General features: G+C 41.2%; 6 protein-coding genes across 6 annotated transcripts; 3 read left to right on the top strand and 3 right to left on the bottom strand.

The window, feature by feature from the left end:
• The first annotated feature begins 530 nt into the window (after positions 1-530).
• LOC126054808 (chorion class A protein Ld12-like) lies at positions 531-1460 on the top strand. Its single transcript, XM_064041904.1, has 2 exons — positions 531-960; positions 1054-1460. The coding sequence occupies exons 1-2, from the start codon at positions 910-912 to the stop codon at positions 1447-1449; spliced, it is 447 nt and encodes a 148-aa protein (XP_063897974.1). The 5' UTR covers positions 531-909; the 3' UTR covers positions 1450-1460.
• A 1253-nt stretch (positions 1461-2713) lies between these two features.
• Positions 2714-8371, bottom strand: LOC135118940 (chorion class B protein Ld34-like). Its single transcript, XM_064042116.1, has 2 exons — positions 8028-8371; positions 2714-3357 (listed from the first exon to the last, which is right to left on the bottom strand). The coding sequence occupies exons 1-2, from the start codon at positions 8076-8078 to the stop codon at positions 2776-2778; spliced, it is 633 nt and encodes a 210-aa protein (XP_063898186.1). The 5' UTR covers positions 8079-8371; the 3' UTR covers positions 2714-2775.
• Positions 8303-9347, top strand: LOC110381672 (chorion class A protein L11). The gene is made up of 2 exons (XM_064041905.1): positions 8303-8441; positions 8898-9347. Exons 1-2 carry the CDS (start codon positions 8391-8393, stop codon positions 9345-9347), a joined length of 501 nt encoding a protein of 166 aa, XP_063897975.1. The 5' UTR covers positions 8303-8390.
• A 983-nt stretch (positions 9348-10330) lies between these two features.
• On the bottom strand, positions 10331-11398 carry LOC110381666 (chorion class B protein Ld34). Its single transcript, XM_064041906.1, has 2 exons — positions 11348-11398; positions 10331-11209 (listed from the first exon to the last, which is right to left on the bottom strand). The coding sequence occupies exons 1-2, from the start codon at positions 11396-11398 to the stop codon at positions 10331-10333; spliced, it is 930 nt and encodes a 309-aa protein (XP_063897976.1).
• Positions 11399-15325: 3927 nt separating this feature from the next.
• Positions 15326-16031, bottom strand: LOC110381674 (chorion class A protein Ld19). Its single transcript, XM_049844161.2, has 2 exons — positions 15962-16031; positions 15326-15714 (listed from the first exon to the last, which is right to left on the bottom strand). Exons 1-2 carry the CDS (start codon positions 16010-16012, stop codon positions 15328-15330), a joined length of 438 nt encoding a protein of 145 aa, XP_049700118.2. The 5' UTR covers positions 16013-16031; the 3' UTR covers positions 15326-15327.
• A 1087-nt stretch (positions 16032-17118) lies between these two features.
• On the top strand, positions 17119-18011 carry LOC110381677 (chorion class B protein PC10). Its single transcript, XM_049841619.2, has 2 exons — positions 17119-17169; positions 17481-18011. Exons 1-2 carry the CDS (start codon positions 17119-17121, stop codon positions 18009-18011), a joined length of 582 nt encoding a protein of 193 aa, XP_049697576.2.
• The last annotated feature ends 3456 nt before the right edge of the window (positions 18012-21467 follow it).

The following is a 21467-nucleotide window of genomic DNA, read 5'->3' on the forward strand; positions in this document are numbered from 1 at the left end:
AGCGATGCTCTCAATAGCAGTAACACCGTTACCGCAGCTGTAGCTGACGGCGCCAGCACCGCCGCTTGCCAGCACGCCCTCCAAAGCCACAGCACTCACGAACGGCAGCTCACCAGCCACGGACAGAGCACCATCAAACACATTCTCTGAGTTTATGGAGAGGCCGCTGGGAGCGATGGAGGACACGCTGGAGACAGGCAGAGCTCCGCCACTGGTGGGGATGATGTCCAGACCAATCAGACCGTTGCCAGCCCAGCTGTTACCAGCACAGCCGGACGCTCCCCACCCTGAGGCGATGAGACCAGGAGCCGCCAAGCCTGCCGAGGCTGAGCCGCACGCAGGACCAGCGATAGGTGCGCGACCCCAGCACTGGCTGAATGCAGTCTAGAAACAAACAATAAATCTATGAGTACTTAGAAAACAATCTTACATTAGGTACATTCTTATCAATCACGTAATATAGAGTGTGTCAGATGCATTAATTATGTAATTAGAAATGAATGACGATAAGTGTCACGTTCAAACTACATAAGAAGTAAAAGTGGTTGTAGCTCACCTGCACGAAAAGCGCCTGAGCGCAGAGGACGAGGATCAGCTTGGCTGCCATTGTAGTTTGTGTCGAAGTGAACTTGACTATGAGTTTTCCAAGAATCGATCCACTATTTATACTGAAACGTAGTGCTTATCTAGTTGTGTTGCAGCAATTTGTGCGTTTTGAAATGAACTTTTCGCACCTTTATCAGTAATTGCAATGTGGGGAAATAGAAAAGTGTATGACTTTGTTTCACCAGAACATAGAAACAAAAACACGTTGTTGTGATAAGAGGAGACTTTTGCACTATATAACCGTGGTCTAGAAGTAGGAACATCATTCAGTCTTCAGCTTCTCGTTGAACACAAACATCAAACATGTCTACCTTCGCTGTTCTGTTGCTCTGCATCCAAGCTTGCTTGGTCCAGGTGAGTGATCTAAGTAATATTTTTTCTTCCAACAATTTCTTACCCTGAATATAGGGAACTGGAGTCACGAATCCTGTATCGTTGTCTCCACAGAATGTGTTCGGTATCGGGTGCGGCTGCGGGGGTGCGGCTCCCGCCGCTCTCTCCGGCGCCGCTCCCTGCGGCTACGGCCTAGGCTCCGGCCTTGGCTACGGTGCTGGTCTGGCTGGCTCCTACGGATTGGCTTCTGGTTTGGGTTATGACGGACTCGCCTACCCTGGCGCTGCCGGTTACGGCTCTGGAGTCGCCGCGTACGGCGGCGCCGGTGAAGGCAACGTGGCGGTCGCTGGTGAGCTGCCAGTCGCCGGTAACACCGCTCTGTATGGACAGGTGCCCATCATGGGCGCTGTCAGTTTTGGTGGATCTGTCCCGGCTGCTGGTGCCGTGTCTATCTCCGGACAGTGCGCGTGCGGCTGCGGTGCTCCAATTGCTGCTCCTGTATACTGCTGAATCATCAATTTTTGACGAGTAAATAATAAATGACCTTGAACTTCGCAAAACCTGTTATTTTTTCCTTATTATCAATGGAACATATCCACCTTATATCAAGATCTTTCAAGATTACCTATTATATTATTTATACTATTTAGGTATGCACATATTCATATATTTGTTTTACTATTGTGACAACAATAGTTGTCAACTTCGGACATGCAAAGCTTCTCGAGAATGTACAAATAAATGTGTTAGTAGTCAAATGGCTAACATCAGTATTGCAAAGTTATGTGGCGCTGCATAAATAGTTAGTAAGACAATGAGGAATTATTATGGAAGAATGGTACGTTTAAATAACGTTACCATTTAAATTTTTTTAACGACGTCAAAAATCATCAAATGGCCCCTCCCGCTGTGGGTTAGCAGCGGTGAGGGAGTGTCAGACTCTTACTGACTACAAACCGTCGTGTTCCGTAGTAGGCCTTTTATGTACCAGGGCCGCGGTATCTCTTTCGAACAACCCGCAGCCCCGGCATTACCATTTACCCATTAGGGGGATATATCGTAGTAGATCTTATTTGTGACGTCTCACATATTTCACAGTCCATTAATAATTTGACACTGTTCATCCGCTTTTCATTAATTCCCTATCCGCTTTTTTACTCTCCCTTATTTCCTCTCTTATGTTCTCCTTTATGTTTGCCCTTATGTAATCTATATTACGTACTTTGTCACATACTCCCTCTGTATAGTCTGTTGTGCGCTATCCTTATGTACTCCCGTATACAGTCCCCACTGATAGCACGAGGTTGTCGCCATGTGGAATGTCGACACGGCGGTTATTGTGCCGATTGTCGTTACGGTCAATGGTCTAATAGCCAAGAGCCTCGACCAACACCTCAGGAGGCTGTCGTTGGGCGGCTGGATATAGGGACTGATTCAGAAAGTACTCAGTACCTACTCCATGATACGACGCGTATTGTGAGGAGGTTTCTGTCTCTGGGACCCTAACCACCGGTACCTTGGACCCTGTGCCCGATATCGGTGGCCATCTATTTTACATATTTTTTAGTGTTTTTTTTTTAAATAATTTAATATTTAAAAATATAAATAATATGTTGTGAAATAAATAAATCTTTATAAGGCAGTCTAGTCTGTAGAAGCTTTACAGAACGCTACAGGGGAAATATTGTTAATATTTTAGGAAATAGTGTATAATTTTATATTCTTCCTCTCCCCTCACAAAATAAAAGAACAGAATACTTTGCATTGTATAGTTTCAGTTTATTTCATCAAGCAGAAGATTGTCGTCATTCGTAAGTATCATCATCATCATTGAATTTAGTATTGTCTGCATCCACAGCCGCCAGCTCCATAGCCGCGAGCTCCATAGCCCAGACCACGGCCAGCAAGACCGATAGCACCAGAGCCGAGCCCATAGCCAGCAGCAAGTCCTGAGGCAGACGCAGCGCCATAGGCACCTGCACCACCATAGGCACCAGCAGGAGCGATGCTCTCAATAGCAGTAACACCGTTACCGCAGCTGTAGCTGACGGCGCCAGCACCGCCGCTTGGCAGGACACCCTCCAAAGCCACAGCACTTATGAACGGCAGCTCACCAGCCACGGACAGAGCACCCTCATACACATTGTCTGAGTTGATGGCGAGACCGGTGGGAGCGATGGAGGACAAGCTAGAGACAGGGAGAGATCCACCACTGGTGGGGGCGATTTGGAGTCCAGCCAAACCATTACCGATGATTCCATTGCCAGCGTAGCCGTTGCCAATCAGACCGTTGCCAATCAGACCATTGCCAATAAGGCCATTGCCAGCATAGTTGTTGCCACCACAGCCAGCCCAGCTGGGAGCTGCCAAAACTGGGGCAGCGATGGCTCCACGGCCAAGGCATTGACTGAAAGCAGTCTGAAAGAAAAAAAAAACTATAATGAAGAGAACAAAGTTGCAGGTACAACTAATGAAAAGGTTAAAGATAAGTAAAACAATGCAACATTTCTTTTAAAAACACTTTTCTTCTGAGGGTAGTTGAAAAGAGCACAACTTTTATAATCGCTTCTGAGTTTTTATTGTTTATAAATACAAATATTGTTTATTTCACTGTGCATATGCACTAAATAGTGGCATTATCCATAGATGCACTCACTTATATAAAACTCTCAGGTGTATCACTATAATTACACTTTCAACATTGCATATAACTATGGACCTCTACACAAAGCTTGCTGGCAGTATGGAAGCACTGTCCAACACATTCACATCACGGATGGCAGCATATGAAGAGGAGCTGAAGAGTGTGAGCAACAATGAAGCCCCACATAAATCCATTGCCAGCCTGTCCCGGGATTACACGGACTTCAAGTGTCTGGTATGGAAGACTATGAGTGCCCTCAAACTGCAGATGGAGTTGTTGACGCTGGGTCTGGACAGGCATGAGATGGCCTCACGCAGGCAAGTTCTCCTTCTACATGGTCTTCCGGAAAAGAAGGATGAAGAGTATGTGTCTCAGGCTGTCATAGTTCTTACAGAGAAATTGAAGATGACCAACATTTCTGCGGTGGATATAGCCTCATGTCATCGTCTGGGCACTGCGACGGGTAAGCCACGTCCTCTACTGATCAGATTCCATAGCCTCAGTCTACGCAGTGAAGTGTGGCGAAGCAAGACCATGTTGAAGGGCTCTGGACTGGTTTTCACGGAGTTTCTGACCAAGCCCCGACATGATGCGTTCCTTGCCGCTCGCAAGCATTTTGGGGTGAGGCAGTGCTGGACGTCTGAAGGCAAGGTAGTGATACTGCTGCCAGACAAGTCACGGCGAAAAATAGAATCCCCAGCTGAACTGCAGCAATTGACACGGCAGTTTCCGACGTCGGCTGTTTCTGCTAGCGAGTTGACAGTGGGCACACGGGAAAGTCCATTGTCCAACAAGTCTCCATCAGGGAAGAAACCGAAAAGGCTTGCAAAATAATTTATTTATTTTTTTTGTTTTGTATTGACGGTCACGTAACATTTTTGTTTAGTTTTTATGACAACATCTTCCACAGATAACCTCTATGCCTGAATTCGTTCGGAAACTATATTCAGATACGAACCTTTTCATCCATGTATTGTTATACTTAACTAACTAGCGAGTGCATCGAGGATGTTTTGAATATTAGGTAACTGTTATTTTAATTTTATTCTAGTTTATTTTATTTTATATATATATATATATATATATTTTTTTTTTGTCAATAATTATTTGTCATGTTCGACAATTTTGATGACAGTTTTGTTTCTTGTTCGTCTTCTTGTGCATCTGACGAGAGCTTTGCCAGTGCGTTCAGTGATGATTCAGTGCATCTGCGTGATCAACTGTTTACTACTTTCTCTCCCTACAGTAAATTTTTCAATGTGGTCCACATAAATGCTCAAAGTGTTCCCGCTCATCATGCTGATCTCCTGTCCTCTTTTGACTCAAACCTTGTTCATGCTATCCTTGTCTCTGAAACTTTCCTCAAACCAGCACTTCCCTCCACCCAATATTCCTTGCCCGGCTACAAACTTGTCCGTAATGACAGAACTGGCAAGGGAGGCGGAGGGGTCGCCATTTATCTACGGGGTGATATCTCCTATCACATTGTGGACAAGTCTCCGAGCGATTACTCTAAATTCGCTGAACATCTCTTTATCGAAATTAATTTTAATGGTGCCAAAATACTTTTAGGTGTATATTATAATCCTTCGTGCACTTTCGACTACTTTTCTTCTTTTGAGTCGAAACTTGAATCTCTCACTCCCTGTTATGACCACACAATTATCCTCGGAGACTTCAACACCTGTTTAATTAAGGATGATGTGCGCAGCCGTAAACTTCGATCTCTTGTCTCTTCTGTCAATATGAACATTCTTCAGCTTAATGCTACTCATCACGCCCCTCACTGTAATCCCTCTCTTCTAGATCTTATAATAGTATCAGACCCTAGCAAAGTAGCCACTCATGGTCAACTTCCTGCCTCTTTCTCATATCATGACCTTTTGTTTCTATCTTATAAGATTCGTCCTCCTAAGCGTAAATCCAAGTTTCTTTTCCTTCGCAGTTTCAAGAACATTGATATGGATCGTTTGATGGAGGATGCGGGCAGAATTGACTGGTCTCCTGTTTACGACTGCACTGATGTGGATTCCATGGTATCGGAATTTAACAAGTTAGTGTTGGAACTCTATGATAAACATGCACCTGTTAAAAAAGTCAGAGTCAAACACCTTCCAGCCCCGTGGCTATCTGACAGTATAAAACAGGAAATGTCAAGACGGGATAAGGCTAAGCGACGCTACAGAAGGGATCCAACTGAGGAGAACTGGTCTTTTTACAAGCAATTACGTAATCGCTGCAGTCGTCTGTGCAGAGATGCGAAGAGACGCCATATTCACAACTCCATTAAAAACTTCAACACAGCACAAGTATGGCAATTTCTTAAGTCTTTTGGTATCGGGAAGGCCGCTAATGATAGCGCTCCCGAAATAAACCTCAACACAATAAATGACCATTTCTCGAAGTCACCAGTAACGCTGGGCGACAACGTTAAATCGTCTACTATTCAGTATCTCTCAAACCTTTCTTTGCCTAAATGTACTTCGTTTTCATTCCACCCGGCTACGGAGGGAGATATCAAACGTGCCATTCTATCCATCTCCACAAAAGCTGTCGGGGATGACGGCCTTCACCTACAAATGCTCCTTCCTATCCTTAATATCATCAGTCCTGTCATTCTCCACCTAGTCAATTATTCCCTCTTCACTAGCTCCTTTCCATCGGCTTGGAAAAGCTCATGTGTTGCCCTTGCCCAAAGTCTCCAATCCATCCTCAGTGTCTCAGTATCGTCCTATATCCATACTTCCAATTCTATCCAAAGTCCTTGAGAGTGTTGTCAACAGTCAACTTTCTCGTTATCTCTCCTTTAACAGCCTGCTAAGTCCATACCAGTCTGGTTTTCGCCCTGGCCATAGTACAGTGTCGGCTCTCATCAAAATTACTGATGATATCCGGCTGGCTATGGAGAAGGGGCTTTTAACTGTACTGGTTTTGCTGGATTTTAGCAGTGCATTTAACTCAGTTGATTTCGACATCCTCTTAGGTATCCTATCCTCACTAAATGTATCTCCTTCTGCTGTTGGGTGGTTCAACTCTTATCTTCGAGGTCGCTCACAGTCGGTCCGCGTTGATGAGGCTTCCTCTGAGTGGCGGGAACTCGCTGCGGGTGTTCCTCAAGGTGGCGTTCTCTCTCATTACTTTTCTCCGTTTTATAAACGCCATCACTAAGTCACTAGTTTCGCATTACCATCTCTATGCAGATGACTTGCAGCTTTATCAACACTTCAAACTTGAAGAGCTACCGAAAGCAATTGATGCCATCAATAATGATCTTAGAAACATAAGTCAATGGGCTAAGGATTTCGGGCTTCTAGTCAATCCTGCCAAGTCACAAGCTCTCATTATTGGTGGCAGATATTTCCTTAATAAGCTGTCTTCACCACCACCGGTCTCATATGATAGCGTTGCAATCCCATACTCTTCTACGGTCAAGAACTTGGGGGTAATCATGGACTGTCATTTATCCTGGGGTTCACACGTTGCAGAAGTAAGCAGAAGGGTATTTTGCTCGTTTCAGTCACTCAAACGTCTCCAGAAGTTCCTGCCTTTTCCGACAAAAATTACTCTCGCTCAGTCGCTTCTTCTCCCTCTTTTAGATTATGCCGATGTCTGTTTCCTTGATGCGACTGAGGAACTTCTTAACAAACTCGAGCGTCTGCAGAATCTGTGCATCCGCTTCATTTTTGGCCTCCGGAAATACGACCATGTGTCTGAATTCCGGAGCCAGCTGAAGTGGCTGCCAATTCGGCAGCGTCGAGATGCTCATATTCTGTCTTTTCTTTTCTCTCTTCTTCACAATCCCAACGCTCCAAATTATCTTAAGGAACGCTTCGAGTTCCTTGTTCCTAGAGGCAAACCCTGTCGCTCCTCTTCATCTCTTCTACTCCGTGTCCCTCCTCATACTTCGAGCCGTTATGATGGATCCTTCACTGTTCGCGCTGTGAGGCTTTGGAACGCTCTGCCTCACAGTATACGTGACAGCACATCGTTAGATGTCTTCAAGAGACGAATTAAAGAACATTTCCTGTCAACATGACCTTATTTGTATGTATGTATTTATTTATTTATTATATTTTATATTTATTTATAGGTATATATTTTATGTTATGTAGTTTTATCTTTCTTTTGTTTAATGTTGTGCACTTTTTAATTTTCTCTTCCCTATCGCATCTCTCTATCGCTCTAAGGTTTGCTGTTAGAGAACCCAGTTCTGGGTTAAGCTCGCCTTTGTACATGTCTTCTCTGTGTTGTGTGTATTTTTATATGTTTTTGTGTACAATAAAGAATAAGAATAAGAAATGTCACAAAAAATATATTAAGAAATAACTTAAAGCAATTGCATCGATAACAATTGCAACAAAAGTTAAACATGAAAACAAAACTTTATGTTAACTTGTGGCAAATTCTTGGTCTATCAGAACAAATATATAGAAATAAATCTTACCTGCAGGAAGAGCGCCTGAGCGCAGAGGACGAGGATCAGCTTGGCTGCCATTGTAGTTTGTGTCGAAGTGAACTTGACTATGAGTTTTCCAAGAATCGATCCACTATTTATACTAAAACAAGGCTTTATCTAGGGTTAACGCAAGTTAAGGATTTCGAAATTTATTTTTAACCTTTATCTTTTGTTGCCAAACAAAAACATATGCATTTTATTTCTTTGAATGTCATTATCAAATGCTTTGTTTCTTTCAATTCGTGTAGGAAATAACTACGTGCTTTTGATAAGAACTTTTGCAGTATATAAACGTGATGTTTAGCTTCGAAAGCATAGTCTTCAGCTTCTCGTTGAACACAAACATCAAACATGTCTATCTTCGCTGTTCTGTTGCTCTGCATCCAAGCTTGCTTGGTCCAGGTGAGTGATCTACCAATTTAGTCCTTCTTTATTTCCATGTTCAATACCATATTGGCTTTTATACCTGTTCTTATACTGTTGTATAAGAGATGATGTTCTCTTAGCTTATGAGAAGTATGTCTTGACTTCTAAAACTGGCATACCTCCACATGAAGTCATAGTTACCGCGGCCCTGGTACATAAAGGGCTAAAGAAGGAACATGATGGGTTTTAGTCAGTAAGAGCCTGACACTCTCTCACGCTGCACCCACAGCAAGAGGGGTCATTTGATGATATCCAATAATAAAAACATGGTCAATATTCTGAAAAAGATTTAAAAAATCCCCGAAACTTAGCAATCAACTTGATCATTTGCTCGTAAAAATACCAGTCTGTTTCTCTACACCATTTCCTCAGCTGATTCACGCATTCCTGATCCCATAACATCATGCTAACACAATTTCTATCTCCAAACAGAATGTATTCGGCCAATACATCGGTAACAGCTGTGGATGCGGTGGAGCTGGAGCCATTGCCCCTGCTGCTTACTCGAGACTCGGCGCAACTCCTGGCTGCGGCAACACCCTCGGACTTGGATCTTATGGAGGAGCCATTGGGTCTGGTTACGGTGGTGCCTTAGGAAACGGTGCTTACGCTGGTGCCTTAGGAAACGGTGCTTACGGTGGTGCCCTTGGACCTGCTTACGGAGGAATAGGATCTGGAGCAGCCTACGGTGGTACTGGTGAAGGAAATGTAGCGGTCTACGGTGAGCTGCCAGTGGGTGGTAATACCGCTCTTGCTGGAACTGTGCCCATCATGGGTGCTGTTAGATTCGCTGGCCCTGTGGCTGCTGCTGGTGCCGTGTCTATCACTGGACAGTGTGCTTGTGGATGCGGTGCTCCAATCGCTGCTTCTGTGTACTGCTGAAGTGACCAAGATAATGGAGTATCAGAAAAAACGGATGATGAATGATTCTTGCAACCAAAAAAAAAGTAAGCTGAAACAAACAAAAAATAAATGAAGCATTAGAAAAACATTAGTTATAGTTTTATTTCAACACTTCTAATTTTCCTAAAACTCTTTTGGACCCTTAAAAACAAAATATCTAATTCACCTCCCTGCCCTTTCAAACTTTTTTGTTTACTAACAAACACGCTCGAACAATTCACCATTAGATACTACGTAAAATAAGACCTACGTTAAATAATAATTAAAGGAGCACACGCAGCATTCCGGCGTCAAGTTTATGAAGCGACTGACGAGGTAGAGAAAACCGAACTCACCCGAGCGGCCGTTCGGAACTCTTCGGCAAACAGCTGACGATCGGGGCCAAAGGTCATTTTAACCGACCCACAGTCAGAAAGGTTATGAAATGAAATGAATTCAAATAGTCAGACCAGTTAATAGGTAAATAAATGGTTAAAAATATACAAAATAACCAGTATGATAAAGGTCCTAGATTATCTTGGAGTATTCAGTTCTCTAAAGTAGAAAGAAAGTTCATTGTGGTACACCAATTACAAAGTATAACACAAGCATTTACTTTTCGCCATGAGATCACCCATGACTAAAAGTAAATTCTTTTAAATAATAGTGTTCTTTTCTTAATAAATTATGATACTTTAAAACGCCTATTGAAATTAAATTAGCTAGGTACCCTACTTTGCTATCTAGCAACTTCTTAACTAACATTAGAAAAATTTCATCAGGCGCTATAACGTTATTCATTTAATTTTGACAAAAAAATCAAATTAATGCCATATAAGTAAGTCTCATATTAGCATAAGCAATTAAGGCTATCATCTTCATATAAAAATCGAGATGGAGTCAAGCAAATAAGGGACACTGTTAAAATGAAAACACGAACACATTCATAGAAAAAGTATATTATTTATTTAAAAATAGAACAATTAATATAAATACTGATAGCCACAACCACAAGCACATTTTGCTGTGATGGTCACGGCACCAGAAGCAGCCACAGGACCGCTGAAGCTCACAGCGCCCATGATGGGCACCTGTCCATACAGAGCGGTGTTACCGGCGACTGGCAGCTCACCAGCGACCGCCACGTTGCCTTCACCGGCGCCGCCGTACGCGGCGACTCCAGAGCCGTAACCGGCAGCGCCAGGGTAGGCGAGTCCGTCATAACCCAAACCAGAAGCCAATCCGTAGGAGCCAGCTAGACCAGCACCAGCCAATCCGAAGTTGTCAGTCAGACCAGCACCAGCCAAGCCAGTGGCAGGATAGGAAGGTCCTGCTAATCCAGCATTGTAAGGAAAGGGAGAAGCGATAACTGGATTACCAAATCCACCAATATTTCCATACATGTTCCCGAAAGCTGAGGGAGCATATCCTGTACCAATATTATTAACAAGAGCATCTTGACTTATCATTCCTATAGCTCCATTACCACAAGCATGATTAACAGCTCCTGAACCTATTGTAGGAAGATCACCTTCCAATCCTACTGTACCCACGAAAGGTAGCTCACCAGCGACAGCTAAGGTACCTTCGTAAACATTTTCTGATGCAACCAGGATGCTGTTAGGAGCGATTGGTGATGCACTGGTTACTGGTAAGGCTCCTCCAGATGTTGGAGTAATTTCTACTACTGGAGCGTTTATAATATTGTTTGATAGACCATTGTAGGTTAAGCTGGTGCCTACCAGTCTGCCAGGAAAGGTATTGCTTGCGAAGCCAGTTGAGAATCCGTCGTAACCGAAAGGAGTTGATAAGCTGTAGGCTGCAGGAGTATATAAACGGCCACAATTCTGGGATAGCACTGACTGAAAAAAAAAACAATTGATAGTGAAACTAAGGTCAACCTTATCACAAATCAATCATTTTATTGCATTAAAAAGGTCAAGTTAATGCAATAAAATGATTGATTTGTGATATTTTTCTCTCATGAGAAGAGTACATACCTGGATTAAAAGCGCTTGAGCAAAAAGGACTAACATAGCCCTGGCAGCCATATTGTATTTTCGAAACCGCTCTCTTTATATGTCTATGTTGAAGTTTGTACTAACTCCTTCAAAATTAAACTGTGTTTATATACTTGATCCTTTGGCACATTATAACACATTAATTACTGTAATATTTATTTTATAATACATAATAATTTTAGTTACAAAACTAAGTCCATAAATACATAGAAACGGTATGATTTCAACACAACTGTTAGTACGACTGTAATAGGCCTACATTTTTCTGAAAACGTTTGATAAGGTTGTTCAACATTTTTGTAAGGAGCTGTTTCTATAAAGCAATAAGTAGGCGTAAGCAAAATGGAGCTTTACGAAGATCATCATAATTTTCTCCAATATAATTGGTCGTTAGCGTATCACATCTTCTTCTTCCACACTCCTATATCTGATGTCATCTCACAAGCGACATACTCTGCGTGGGTCATTAAAAAAAAGACAATCAAATTATGTAATTAACTTTTATTCAGATCATAATATATCAACTCCGAAACTTGACATTGTTTAGTAGTAAATTCCACTTTGGTAGCAACCGTCAATAGGAGCAACGATACCTACTGTTGGCACAGCAGCATTACAACCAAGTCCTGAAGACTTAGCCCCTATGCCAGCACCAGGAGCGATAGCACCAGGAGCGATGGCACCAGCGCCGAGTCCATAGCCAGCAGCAAGTCCTGAGGCAGACGCAGCGCCATAGGCACCTGCACCACCATAGGCACCAGCAGGAGCGATGCTCTCAATAGCAGTAACACCGTTACCGCAGCTGTAGCTGACGGCGCCAGCACCGCCGCTTGCCAGCACGCCCTCCAAAGCCACAGCACTCAAGAACGGCAGCTCACCATTTACATACACATTTCCTTCAATGGTATTCTCAGAGATCACTGATAATCCATTAGGAGATATCGTGGAGTAACTGGAGACTGGAAGAGATCCTCCACTAGTTGGGATCACTTTTATACCCAGACCTGATAAGCTAAGACCAGCATTCCCATAGCTGTTTCCATTGTAAGCATTTCCTGAGCAAGATGGAGCTTGTGCTATAGGGCTGGCACATCCGGAGTTTCCCAATCCAGGGTTAATAGTAGCTGACCAGTCGTAGGAAGGGAGTCCAGCGTCCAGATTGGAGCGTCCTCCACAGTGGCTGAATGCGAGCTGAAAACAACGTTTTGATCACTTTATCAGTAAATGGTAAAACAGTTCAATGGAACCCGTTGAATTTGCCATAGATTTTATATGGTAGTCGGGACCCACTAATTTAACGTGCCTTCCAAAACATGGAGCCACTCGTCATGTTAATACCTCTATCTTGGTCATCCAAAGACCAACCGCTATGGCTGTTACTTAGCCACAAGATACTATATATTGATAATGAGTTTGTTTTGTTTTTTTTGAAGAAGTAATTCAGGCAAGTACCAATGCAACTTTTCTAAGTTTGTATGTACTTTCTAAGTATATCTTAGACACCAATGACTGTGTTTCGGATGGCACGTTAAACTGTAGGTCCCGGCTGCAATTAACTGGGTTGAGGAGGTTAGATAGGCAGTCGAGTCAGCTGAATCCGGTTAGACTGAAAGCCGATCCCAACATAGTTGGGAAAAGGCTCGGAGGATGATGATTATTTTTTTGAAGAAGCCAAAATAAATAAAATGCTTACCTGCACAAAGAGCGCTTGAGCGCACAAAACAATGATGATTTTAGAAGACATTGTTAGTAACTTCAACAAATTAAAGATATTGAATGATATTTCTCATAAATCCGGTAGTTTATATACAAAATTCGCAGAATTCATACGTGCGATTCGTATAATTTGCAATATTTTAGCAATAATAGCTACTGCAGTGGAATTATTTATCAGTGCAGTTTCTAAATTGCTAATGTGTCATTGGTTACTCAATAATATGATAGTCAAGCCTCACTACAAAGCTTTGAAGCCCAGGAAATTCACACAGAACATTGGATTTGAAGGGTCATGACACTTGTTTACCTATACAGAGTGTGTCATGCCTAATGACATTAAATCAAAATGCGTTAACATACTGGTTAATATATGTATGTCAATTAGCACAAAGAAAAAAATAAAATAATAATAAATAAAGGAAACAAAGTAAATAGAATAAAAATGATTGAAAATTAGAACACCATATAAGAGTCAGTCATTCATTACAAACAACGGAAATTCTCCCTTGAAAACTGACAGCTGTCAGCTGATCAAAACATACGATACTCCTAACTTTATCTCTGCTTTACACATGATGTTGTAAATTATGGAAACGAAAAATTACTCCTGCGGCTAGTCTATGCCTGCGGCTAAACCAGTGAATGAAAATTAGGTTTTTTTTTACAATTCGAAATAGAATATCGTTAAGTATATGTTCAGCAGTGGACGTCCTATGGCTGAGATGATGATGACGATGATGATATAATATGGCAGGATTTAATGTGATTAGGTAGGACACACTCGACACATAAAGGAAAGTTGTGTTAGTTACACATTTTATAACTCAAGAGTGGCTGAACCGTTTAAGCCGATAATTTGAGGGGAGACAGCTTAGACCTGGAAAAGGCACACCCGACATAATTAAAAAGCTGACTGAAAATTCATTCAGCTGTTTGAACAACATTCAGTTTGACGTAGAAGGCGAATGTTTAAGGACACAACCTATGTCGCTACTTATTCATTTCTATATACTTAGGATATACCTTGGAGCATCTTTCTTTTTCAGGGCTTTGTGAAACTGAGCATTTGTCACAAACCATGGGGCCTCGTTATTATCCGCATAATTTTTTTGGAATCGTTGTGTTATTTCTACATATAGTACCCTACAGCTGGAACCAGAGGTCCATACAGGCTAAAGGGTAACCTTGTAGAGTAAGAATTCATTCTCCGGTCATAGCTGGGACTTTTGTCCTATGATTCCTTTGTCTCTAGCTTTTCAGCAGTGGCTTAGCCGCCATCTATGGAAATACTGCTGAAAAGTTTGCATTTGGTGAAAATATGTTTTTATCAAGTAAGGCGTTTGTCAAGACGTAATCTTTAGTAGTGGATATTGTCTGCTTGGGGTACTTCAACATTGTTTAATCGAATAGTCGGGAAAGATTTCCTTCGCAAGTTAATTGTACCACATTTATTATGAACAGATTTATTTGCATTCACCTTGATGGACTTGATTGACATTGACCAAACTTGATTTTATAGGTTGCTACCGCTATCTCTATTTTCTAAATATTATCAGTTAAGGTACCTTTCATTCCATGTCCTTGTGTAAACACTAAATAGTACCTAAGAGATTCTAAAAGGTTATTCTGGGTAAATGGTACCTAGATCTTCGATTTCCATTATTTTCTATGTCCAGCCGTCCAATATCAACCATGTTGATTTCTTTCTAGTTTTTATGATTTCTTTTTCATTCGAGCCGTCATAACAAATCAAACCACATAATTTTCGAAATTGATTATTGTCAAAGTTTTTAACCCACATACGTATACACATGGGCTTATAAGCATATTACCTTAACGTTTGCATTGCGCAGTCAGGCTAAAAAGACGGCGCTTCGGATTACGACGGACTACCATATGGTGTTAAAGTACTTTTTAATATAAATTAAACAAATTCAAATCAATAGCTAATTAGCTAATATTTTTTTACAAGTTGAACAAGCCCACATGAGAGGTGTATACTAAGGGGTTGCTGAGAAGGAGTCGTCAACTTCTAGTCTGAAGCGCATTTAGTGTCAAGGTCCTCATCAACGAGCATCGAACGGAACGCACATAAGGATTTCATTAAGCAGCTACTAAGTACTAGGGACTTCCATTAAAAATAGTAAAATATAATTAAAAGTAACTTGTAAATGACAATAGTTTTAGGAAAAAAAACAGCCAAAATAATGTCAAAAATTGTGATTTATTAAACTTAAAACCAATCAATACTGGTATTGATAACCATTGCAACCACAAGCACAGTTGCCAGAAATAGACACGGCACCACCAGCCGGGATCGCACCATTGAATCCTATAGATCCTATGATCGGGACTTGACCAGCCAAAGCCGTGTTACCAGCTACGGGCATCTCTCCAGCAACTCCCACATTGCCTTCACCGGCACCACCGTATGACGCAAATCCGTAAGGAGCGGCAAATCCGGAGCCGTAACCGTAAGAAGACTGGGCGAGGGTAGGGTTAGTAGAAGCGTAATTGTAGGCTGCAGGAGTTTGAAGACCAGTGTAGCCGTAGTTGCTTGAAAGTCCTGACCCGTAGCCAAGGGTTGATAAGTCGCCAGCGTAGTTTCCAATGCACTGGGTGAAAGCATTCTGGAAGGAAGAAATATCGGATTAGTATGAAAAGAAGGTATACAAGAACCAATGTCGCTTTTTGCAAGTTATGATGTACTTTCTAAGTATATCTTGGACACCTATGACTAAGTAAAGTTGAAGGAAATTTTGAGAAAACCTGGACTTAAAAGTCTGAAATGGCCAAATGAAATGGTGCTTTGAGCAAGCGTGGTGATTAATGCTCATTCCTTCTCTGTATGAGAAGACCTGATGATGATGATCTTACCTGGATCAAGCAAGCTTGAATGCAAAGCAACAAAACAGTGAAGGAAGACATGATTAAAGTTTAATGATACTGAATCGAATGATTTTCAAGTTATCATATCAACGTTTTATATTGATAAAGTTACATTATTTTTGTTCCAATGAGGTAATATTACGTGATTGGTTTTAGTACATGTCTATTTTTAGTCTCATGTTCATCAACGTGATTAAATAACGGATAAACTAGGCTTCTTCGTCGTCAAAGTCTTGACCGACCCTAAAAAGATATCTCAAATTGAACCAACATTTGAGAATATAATACAGCTCTATTCTCAAGACTTTTTCCACTTCAACATGCATCTGTCTTTGGCTTTGACTTCAACTTCTTTACTTGGTCTTGGCCTTGTACTTGGTGCTTCTTATAGCAGACCACAAATATAAGTTCCATGTTAAATCCTAAACTTGACGATTACCAGGCAGATATTCCATTCTGAAAACCAACCTCTCGAGTATGAGGGCGCGGGTTCGATTCCAGGTCAGGCAAGTACCAATGCAACTTTTCTAAGTTGGTATGTACTTTCTAAGTATATCTTAGACACCAATGACTGTGTTTCGGATGGCACGTTAAACTGTAGGTCCCGGCTGTCATTGAACATCCTTGGCAGTCGTTACGGGTAGTCAGAAGCCAGTAAGTCTGACACCAGTCTAACCAAGGGGTAATGGGTTGCCCAGGTAACTGGGTTGAGGAGGTCAGGCAGGGCAGTCGCTCCTTGTAAAGCTGGTACTCAGCTACATCCGGTTAGACTGGAAGCCGACCCCAACATAGTTGGGAAAAAGGCTCGGAGGATATATATTCCATACTGAAAACGGCGTGACCCAGAAAATTGCCAAATCATTCCCTACCTCCTTTCCAACTAAACCTTCGCAGTTGCATCAATTCTCCTTAAAAAATGTGTAATAATTATCGTCGGAATGTACCTAATCAGCAATTTCTTATGTAGTCGTCATAAAATTAACTATCTAACAATACTTATTAATATTATGACATAATTACACACTGATTAAATATTTACTTAAGTAATATAAAACAAAGGCCTACTATAAATATCGGTGTAAATTCGTCCAAAATCATTATCGAACGTTACGTTAATTTCAAAGCTTTGTAAAAGAAAAATGAAAATGGCAGCCAAGGCAATCCTTGTTCTTTGCGCTCAAGCAGTCTTGATCCAGGTAATTTGTTTAATCTTTTAATCATCGTACGGGTTTAAATTCAGTCTGTTATAGTCCTTTTTTTGTAAAAATTAAAGTCTCAGTCCAGGTCGGGAATGGTGGCTGTTTCCTCGTGGAATTCCTAAATAGAAATCTCACATTCATATCTGGTCAATCGCTTTAGATTTCAATTACCTAATCTGTCTTTTGTTATGCGTACTACAGATTGCAAATTGCAGTACCTACATAGATTATTGAAATCCGAAGAAAATGAATAGCTCGGCAGATGTTGTACAAACAGAATTTTTGCTAACGTATATTTTCTTTATCAGGGTATCTACGGACAATGTATTGGCAACATCAACAACGCAATTGCTACTGAGGAGCTCGCCCTAGCCGGCAACAGGCTCCCGTGCGGCTCCACCCCAGCAGGGCTGAGCGGCTACCCCGGCAGCTACGGCCTGGCTGCCAACTCCTTCGTGCCGTCCAGCGGCGGCGGCTTCGCAGTCACCAGCTACTCCCCCATCGCGCCCACCGGCATCACCGTCGTCTCGGAGAACGCTATCGAAGGCGCGCTCACTGTCAACGGAGAGCTGCCGTTCTTGGGCGCTGTGGCTGTGGACGGCGCTCTGCCCACTGCCGGCGCGGGCGGCATCAACTACGGCTGCGGCAGTGGCTCCGTGGCTATCGTCAGCGAGGTCGCTCCTGCTGGACCTTTCACCCCTGCTGCTGCCGGTCCAGCTTACCCAGGAGCTGGGTACGGTTCTGCCACTGGTTTTGGGTATGGAGCAGGTCTTGGTGGACGAGGATATGCAGGCCTGGGATTCGGATTGGGTGGATGCGGCAGCGCTGGTGTTTACTAAGTTATTTTGTTTAAAATAAATTGTTATTTAGTTCTGTACTTCGTATTTTGATTTTAACTTGCCTTATTCGCATACGGTTGTAGTGACTAAGGCCGTGGGTCTGTCCTTATTGAATTGCAGCATTAATATAGTTATGACGACTTATAAATAAAAATACTATGTCCAAATTATGCTATGCACACGGGACTGTAGAGTGTCGGACTTTTAAGAGGCGAACGTTTGCTGAAGCCCACACTCTGAAGACTTTTTGTGACAACTTTATTTAAAAATTCAAAGTAGGTAATGGTGACATAAAGCCGACAATTTTCCTCGGTGTACGGTTAACTATAGCAACTATGGAATAAAACTACTTGGGCTATTATAATGGGACGCTAGTGGACTAGGGAAGGGGAAAAGGGAAACTAAGCTCAGGGATCTATGGTTCCTGCCAATAACCATGTATATAACGGTAGGTGGAGACTCGCCAGCTCACTTACCGGGTCCCCAAGATAAGTCGCTAAATCGCAACGAGCAAAAGGGGAATTAACGAATGAATGCAGTTACATCTTCGGCAGACTTTAAACGCAGACCACGCGCTCTCTGTGGGTCCAGCAACACTAGCCCACGCGCCACTTACCACAAAGCAAACACACTCCGATGCTCTAGGGACTCCACTCTGGACGGCCAATTAAGTCAAGCTAGAGGCGGGAGACCTATCCCCGGTCATGGTTCACTAAGACCAGCCGGAGGTGGGGGAAAGTATATAAATATTGACCATTTCCCTCTATTAGGTTGCTTGTGTTAAAATCGAATCTTCTCATGAAAATTAAACCATAAACAGAATTTGCTAAAATGAGGGTTTTTGAAATTTTTTCTGCCACCGGGTGGCGCCACGTATGCGTCTGGTCCAAACAGCTGTCAAATAGTATGGAATTGTAGGTGCCGAACTTATTGTTTATTGAAATTCTGTTATATTGGAAGTGTTATTGATTTTATTATGGACTACGGTCAGAATAAGGTTTCCGAACTAAAAATTGAGCTAAGAGAGAAGGTGCAAAAGTCACTGGTACTAAGGAAAAGCTTGTTGAAAAATTTGTTAACACAATATGATTTAGTTTTTTTTATTTACTCAACCGCAATAGTAAAACAATAATGCAGTGCTTTAATTACAAAATAAAAAAAAACACTAAAATCGTTCACTATTCATAGTAAAGATAAGCACTTTGACAGTTATTGGACCTGACGACTCGGTGCTGCCACCTCGTGGATTGCCATTTTAGAAAACCCTCATTCTGGAGGGCAATGAAAAGTTTATTTTACGCCATCTGTGTTTAAGCACATGAAGATATATGTGCAAATAGTACTTTAGTTGGCAGATAGATGTCGCTACACTGTTATATTTTAAAGAATTTTAACTGACTTCCAAAAAACTTCAGAAGAACGATTTTTTTCATCAAAGTCTAATTCGTGGAGTAATCAGAGTATATTAAGCATGATCAGAACAAAAAACATAGAAACATCCGAAATGAGGAGATTCTGAATTTTCGACATCTTTTACTAGGATAGTTTTTTTATAATGTATTGCAAATATCTATGTAAATATAAAATATTTTATGTAGATGTATTATAATATGTTTATACAACAAAAAAAACATGGACTTCAAAAAAAATGACTGAGTGCGAGACGGACTCGAGGATGAAGGCAAGAAAAAGAAAACTAGCGAAGTAAAAGCTAGTTTATTGTATGAGAGTTTTCCAATTTTCTGTATTTGTTGTTATAGCGGCAACAGAACTACATCAACTCTCTGTCACGGTTCATGAAATGCAGCCTGGAGATAGCCGGAAGGACAACGGAAACTCAGAAATAGGGACCCGTTATAATTCTTTGGCTACCAAATCCTAAAAAGTACCTAGGTACAAATTTAATAAAATAATCTAACTGGTTTAGTCACTTCGTAATAAATATATACAGTCGTGGTCAGCTAATTAAAGACACTGTTGGAATCTTAAATAGCCGCCGCATTTCATCTGTATTTCTTTTTTCTGATTGCTATTGGAACTTTATTTTCTATTTTAAAATATTTAAGAGGGCATTGTGAAATATTAAAACTAAAGACTATCTTCAGTGATCCTCCGCGACAAGTTTTTTTTTGCTTTATCCGAATCTCGAGCGGTATGAACCATAACGTGGCCTGGTCATATAATTAAAGACACTCCATTTGCTCAGAGGAAGAAAAGCAAATTATTGATGGTACTTTTCTATAAAAACATGCCCTACACTATAACTAAGCATACTAATGAGTACTAATATTTGGTTTATTTCCTTTTACCTTAATGACAGCAAGACATCCCTAAACGTGCAAGCGGTCAGTTTTGTTTTAAGTCGCTACGGGAATTTTCTTCCATGCTTCATAAAAATCTGTGTAAAATTGATCAATGTTTCTTGTACGACTTATCGCCATTGTGTTTTCTGGCCGATTACCAGTTTTTTTTCTATTTAATTTGCAATGGGCCAAACCAAAACTGTCATAAGTTGCTCGATCAAAGAGTCCTTTTCACTAACTCTTACAGTGTTTTTCAGAACTTTTCTAATTTGGAAAGCGCTAAGGACCGGTAAATTATGCTTAGTATATAACAACATGCTTATTTCTAAAATATTATAGTACTTGAATTCGCCTATTTTTAATAATATCTTTCTAAAGGATCACCACACCAAGTAGTGGAGAGAAGCCCCACACTATTACTTTTTCGCCTATGTTTGAGAACTTTCTTGGTGTACTTTGGTTCCATCTCATGTTTTGGAGGCGACTAATTTCGATGCATTATTTTAGAATTATTCGTACCCCCTTGTTTAATGAGAAAAAAAATGCATTTTTGAACACTTGTTCACTACGCCTTTCACATTTGATAGAAATAGCCAACTACAGTATGGACACGCGGTGCTTTTCCAAAAGTAACATCTTCGGATACCCATGCCTTACAGCTTTTCCCGACCCGGTTGTAGTCTGAAAGTTCTGCAGACACAATTGTCGTTCTTTTAGCATCAGATGACTCCCAAAACAACCAGTACCGAATCATGTAAATGGTTCACTATTTGCCTATAGCACCGTTTTAAAGTCTGTTTGCGGACAAGTTTTCCTTGGGGTCGGTTTTCAGTTGTTCTCAAACCTTGAATTTTTAGTGCCATTGATAAGGAATCTTTAATAATAAATTTATTACCATGTCCTTACTACACATCAAGTGATATGAATACATCCGCATGTCAAAACTTAATTTAAAAAAGCCTAAAACATTTTACTTACCATGATTTTTGTTCTAGTCTTATTGATAGGACTAAAATGAAAATGTTCCATGAAAGAAACCTAAATTATTACCTAATTCGAGTTTTCATAAGTATTTCATTCACTTCTAAAAAAAGTATGGCAACTAATTCTATCTTTCGTTTTTTTTTTCTTAACTGGGCTTTAACTGTCTTTA

The sequence above is a fragment of the Helicoverpa armigera genome, chromosome 27, assembly GCF_030705265.1.
Source record: "Helicoverpa armigera isolate CAAS_96S chromosome 27, ASM3070526v1, whole genome shotgun sequence".
NCBI lineage: Eukaryota > Metazoa > Arthropoda > Insecta > Lepidoptera > Noctuidae > Helicoverpa > Helicoverpa armigera.

Coding starts and splice junctions, on each gene's coding strand:
- LOC126054808 (XM_064041904.1), top strand. CDS start 910: ATGTCTACCTTCGCTGTTCTGTTGCTCTGCATCCAAGCTTGCTTGGTC. Junction 961..1,053: donor TCCAAGCTTGCTTGGTCCAG/GTGAGTGATCTA, acceptor TTGTCTCCACAG/AATGTGTTCGGTATCGGGTG.
- LOC135118940 (XM_064042116.1), bottom strand. CDS start 8,078: ATGGCAGCCAAGCTGATCCTCGTCCTCTGCGCTCAGGCGCTCTTCCTG. Junction 3,358..8,027: donor CTCAGGCGCTCTTCCTGCAG/GTAAGATTTATT, acceptor TTTTTCTTTCAG/ACTGCTTTCAGTCAATGCCT.
- LOC110381672 (XM_064041905.1), top strand. CDS start 8,391: ATGTCTATCTTCGCTGTTCTGTTGCTCTGCATCCAAGCTTGCTTGGTC. Junction 8,442..8,897: donor TCCAAGCTTGCTTGGTCCAG/GTGAGTGATCTA, acceptor ATCTCCAAACAG/AATGTATTCGGCCAATACAT.
- LOC110381666 (XM_064041906.1), bottom strand. CDS start 11,398: ATGGCTGCCAGGGCTATGTTAGTCCTTTTTGCTCAAGCGCTTTTAATC. Junction 11,210..11,347: donor CTCAAGCGCTTTTAATCCAG/GTATGTACTCTT, acceptor TTTTTTTTTCAG/TCAGTGCTATCCCAGAATTG.
- LOC110381674 (XM_049844161.2), bottom strand. CDS start 16,012: ATGTCTTCCTTCACTGTTTTGTTGCTTTGCATTCAAGCTTGCTTGATC. Junction 15,715..15,961: donor TTCAAGCTTGCTTGATCCAG/GTAAGATCATCA, acceptor TCTTCCTTCCAG/AATGCTTTCACCCAGTGCAT.
- LOC110381677 (XM_049841619.2), top strand. CDS start 17,119: ATGGCAGCCAAGGCAATCCTTGTTCTTTGCGCTCAAGCAGTCTTGATC. Junction 17,170..17,480: donor CTCAAGCAGTCTTGATCCAG/GTAATTTGTTTA, acceptor TTTCTTTATCAG/GGTATCTACGGACAATGTAT.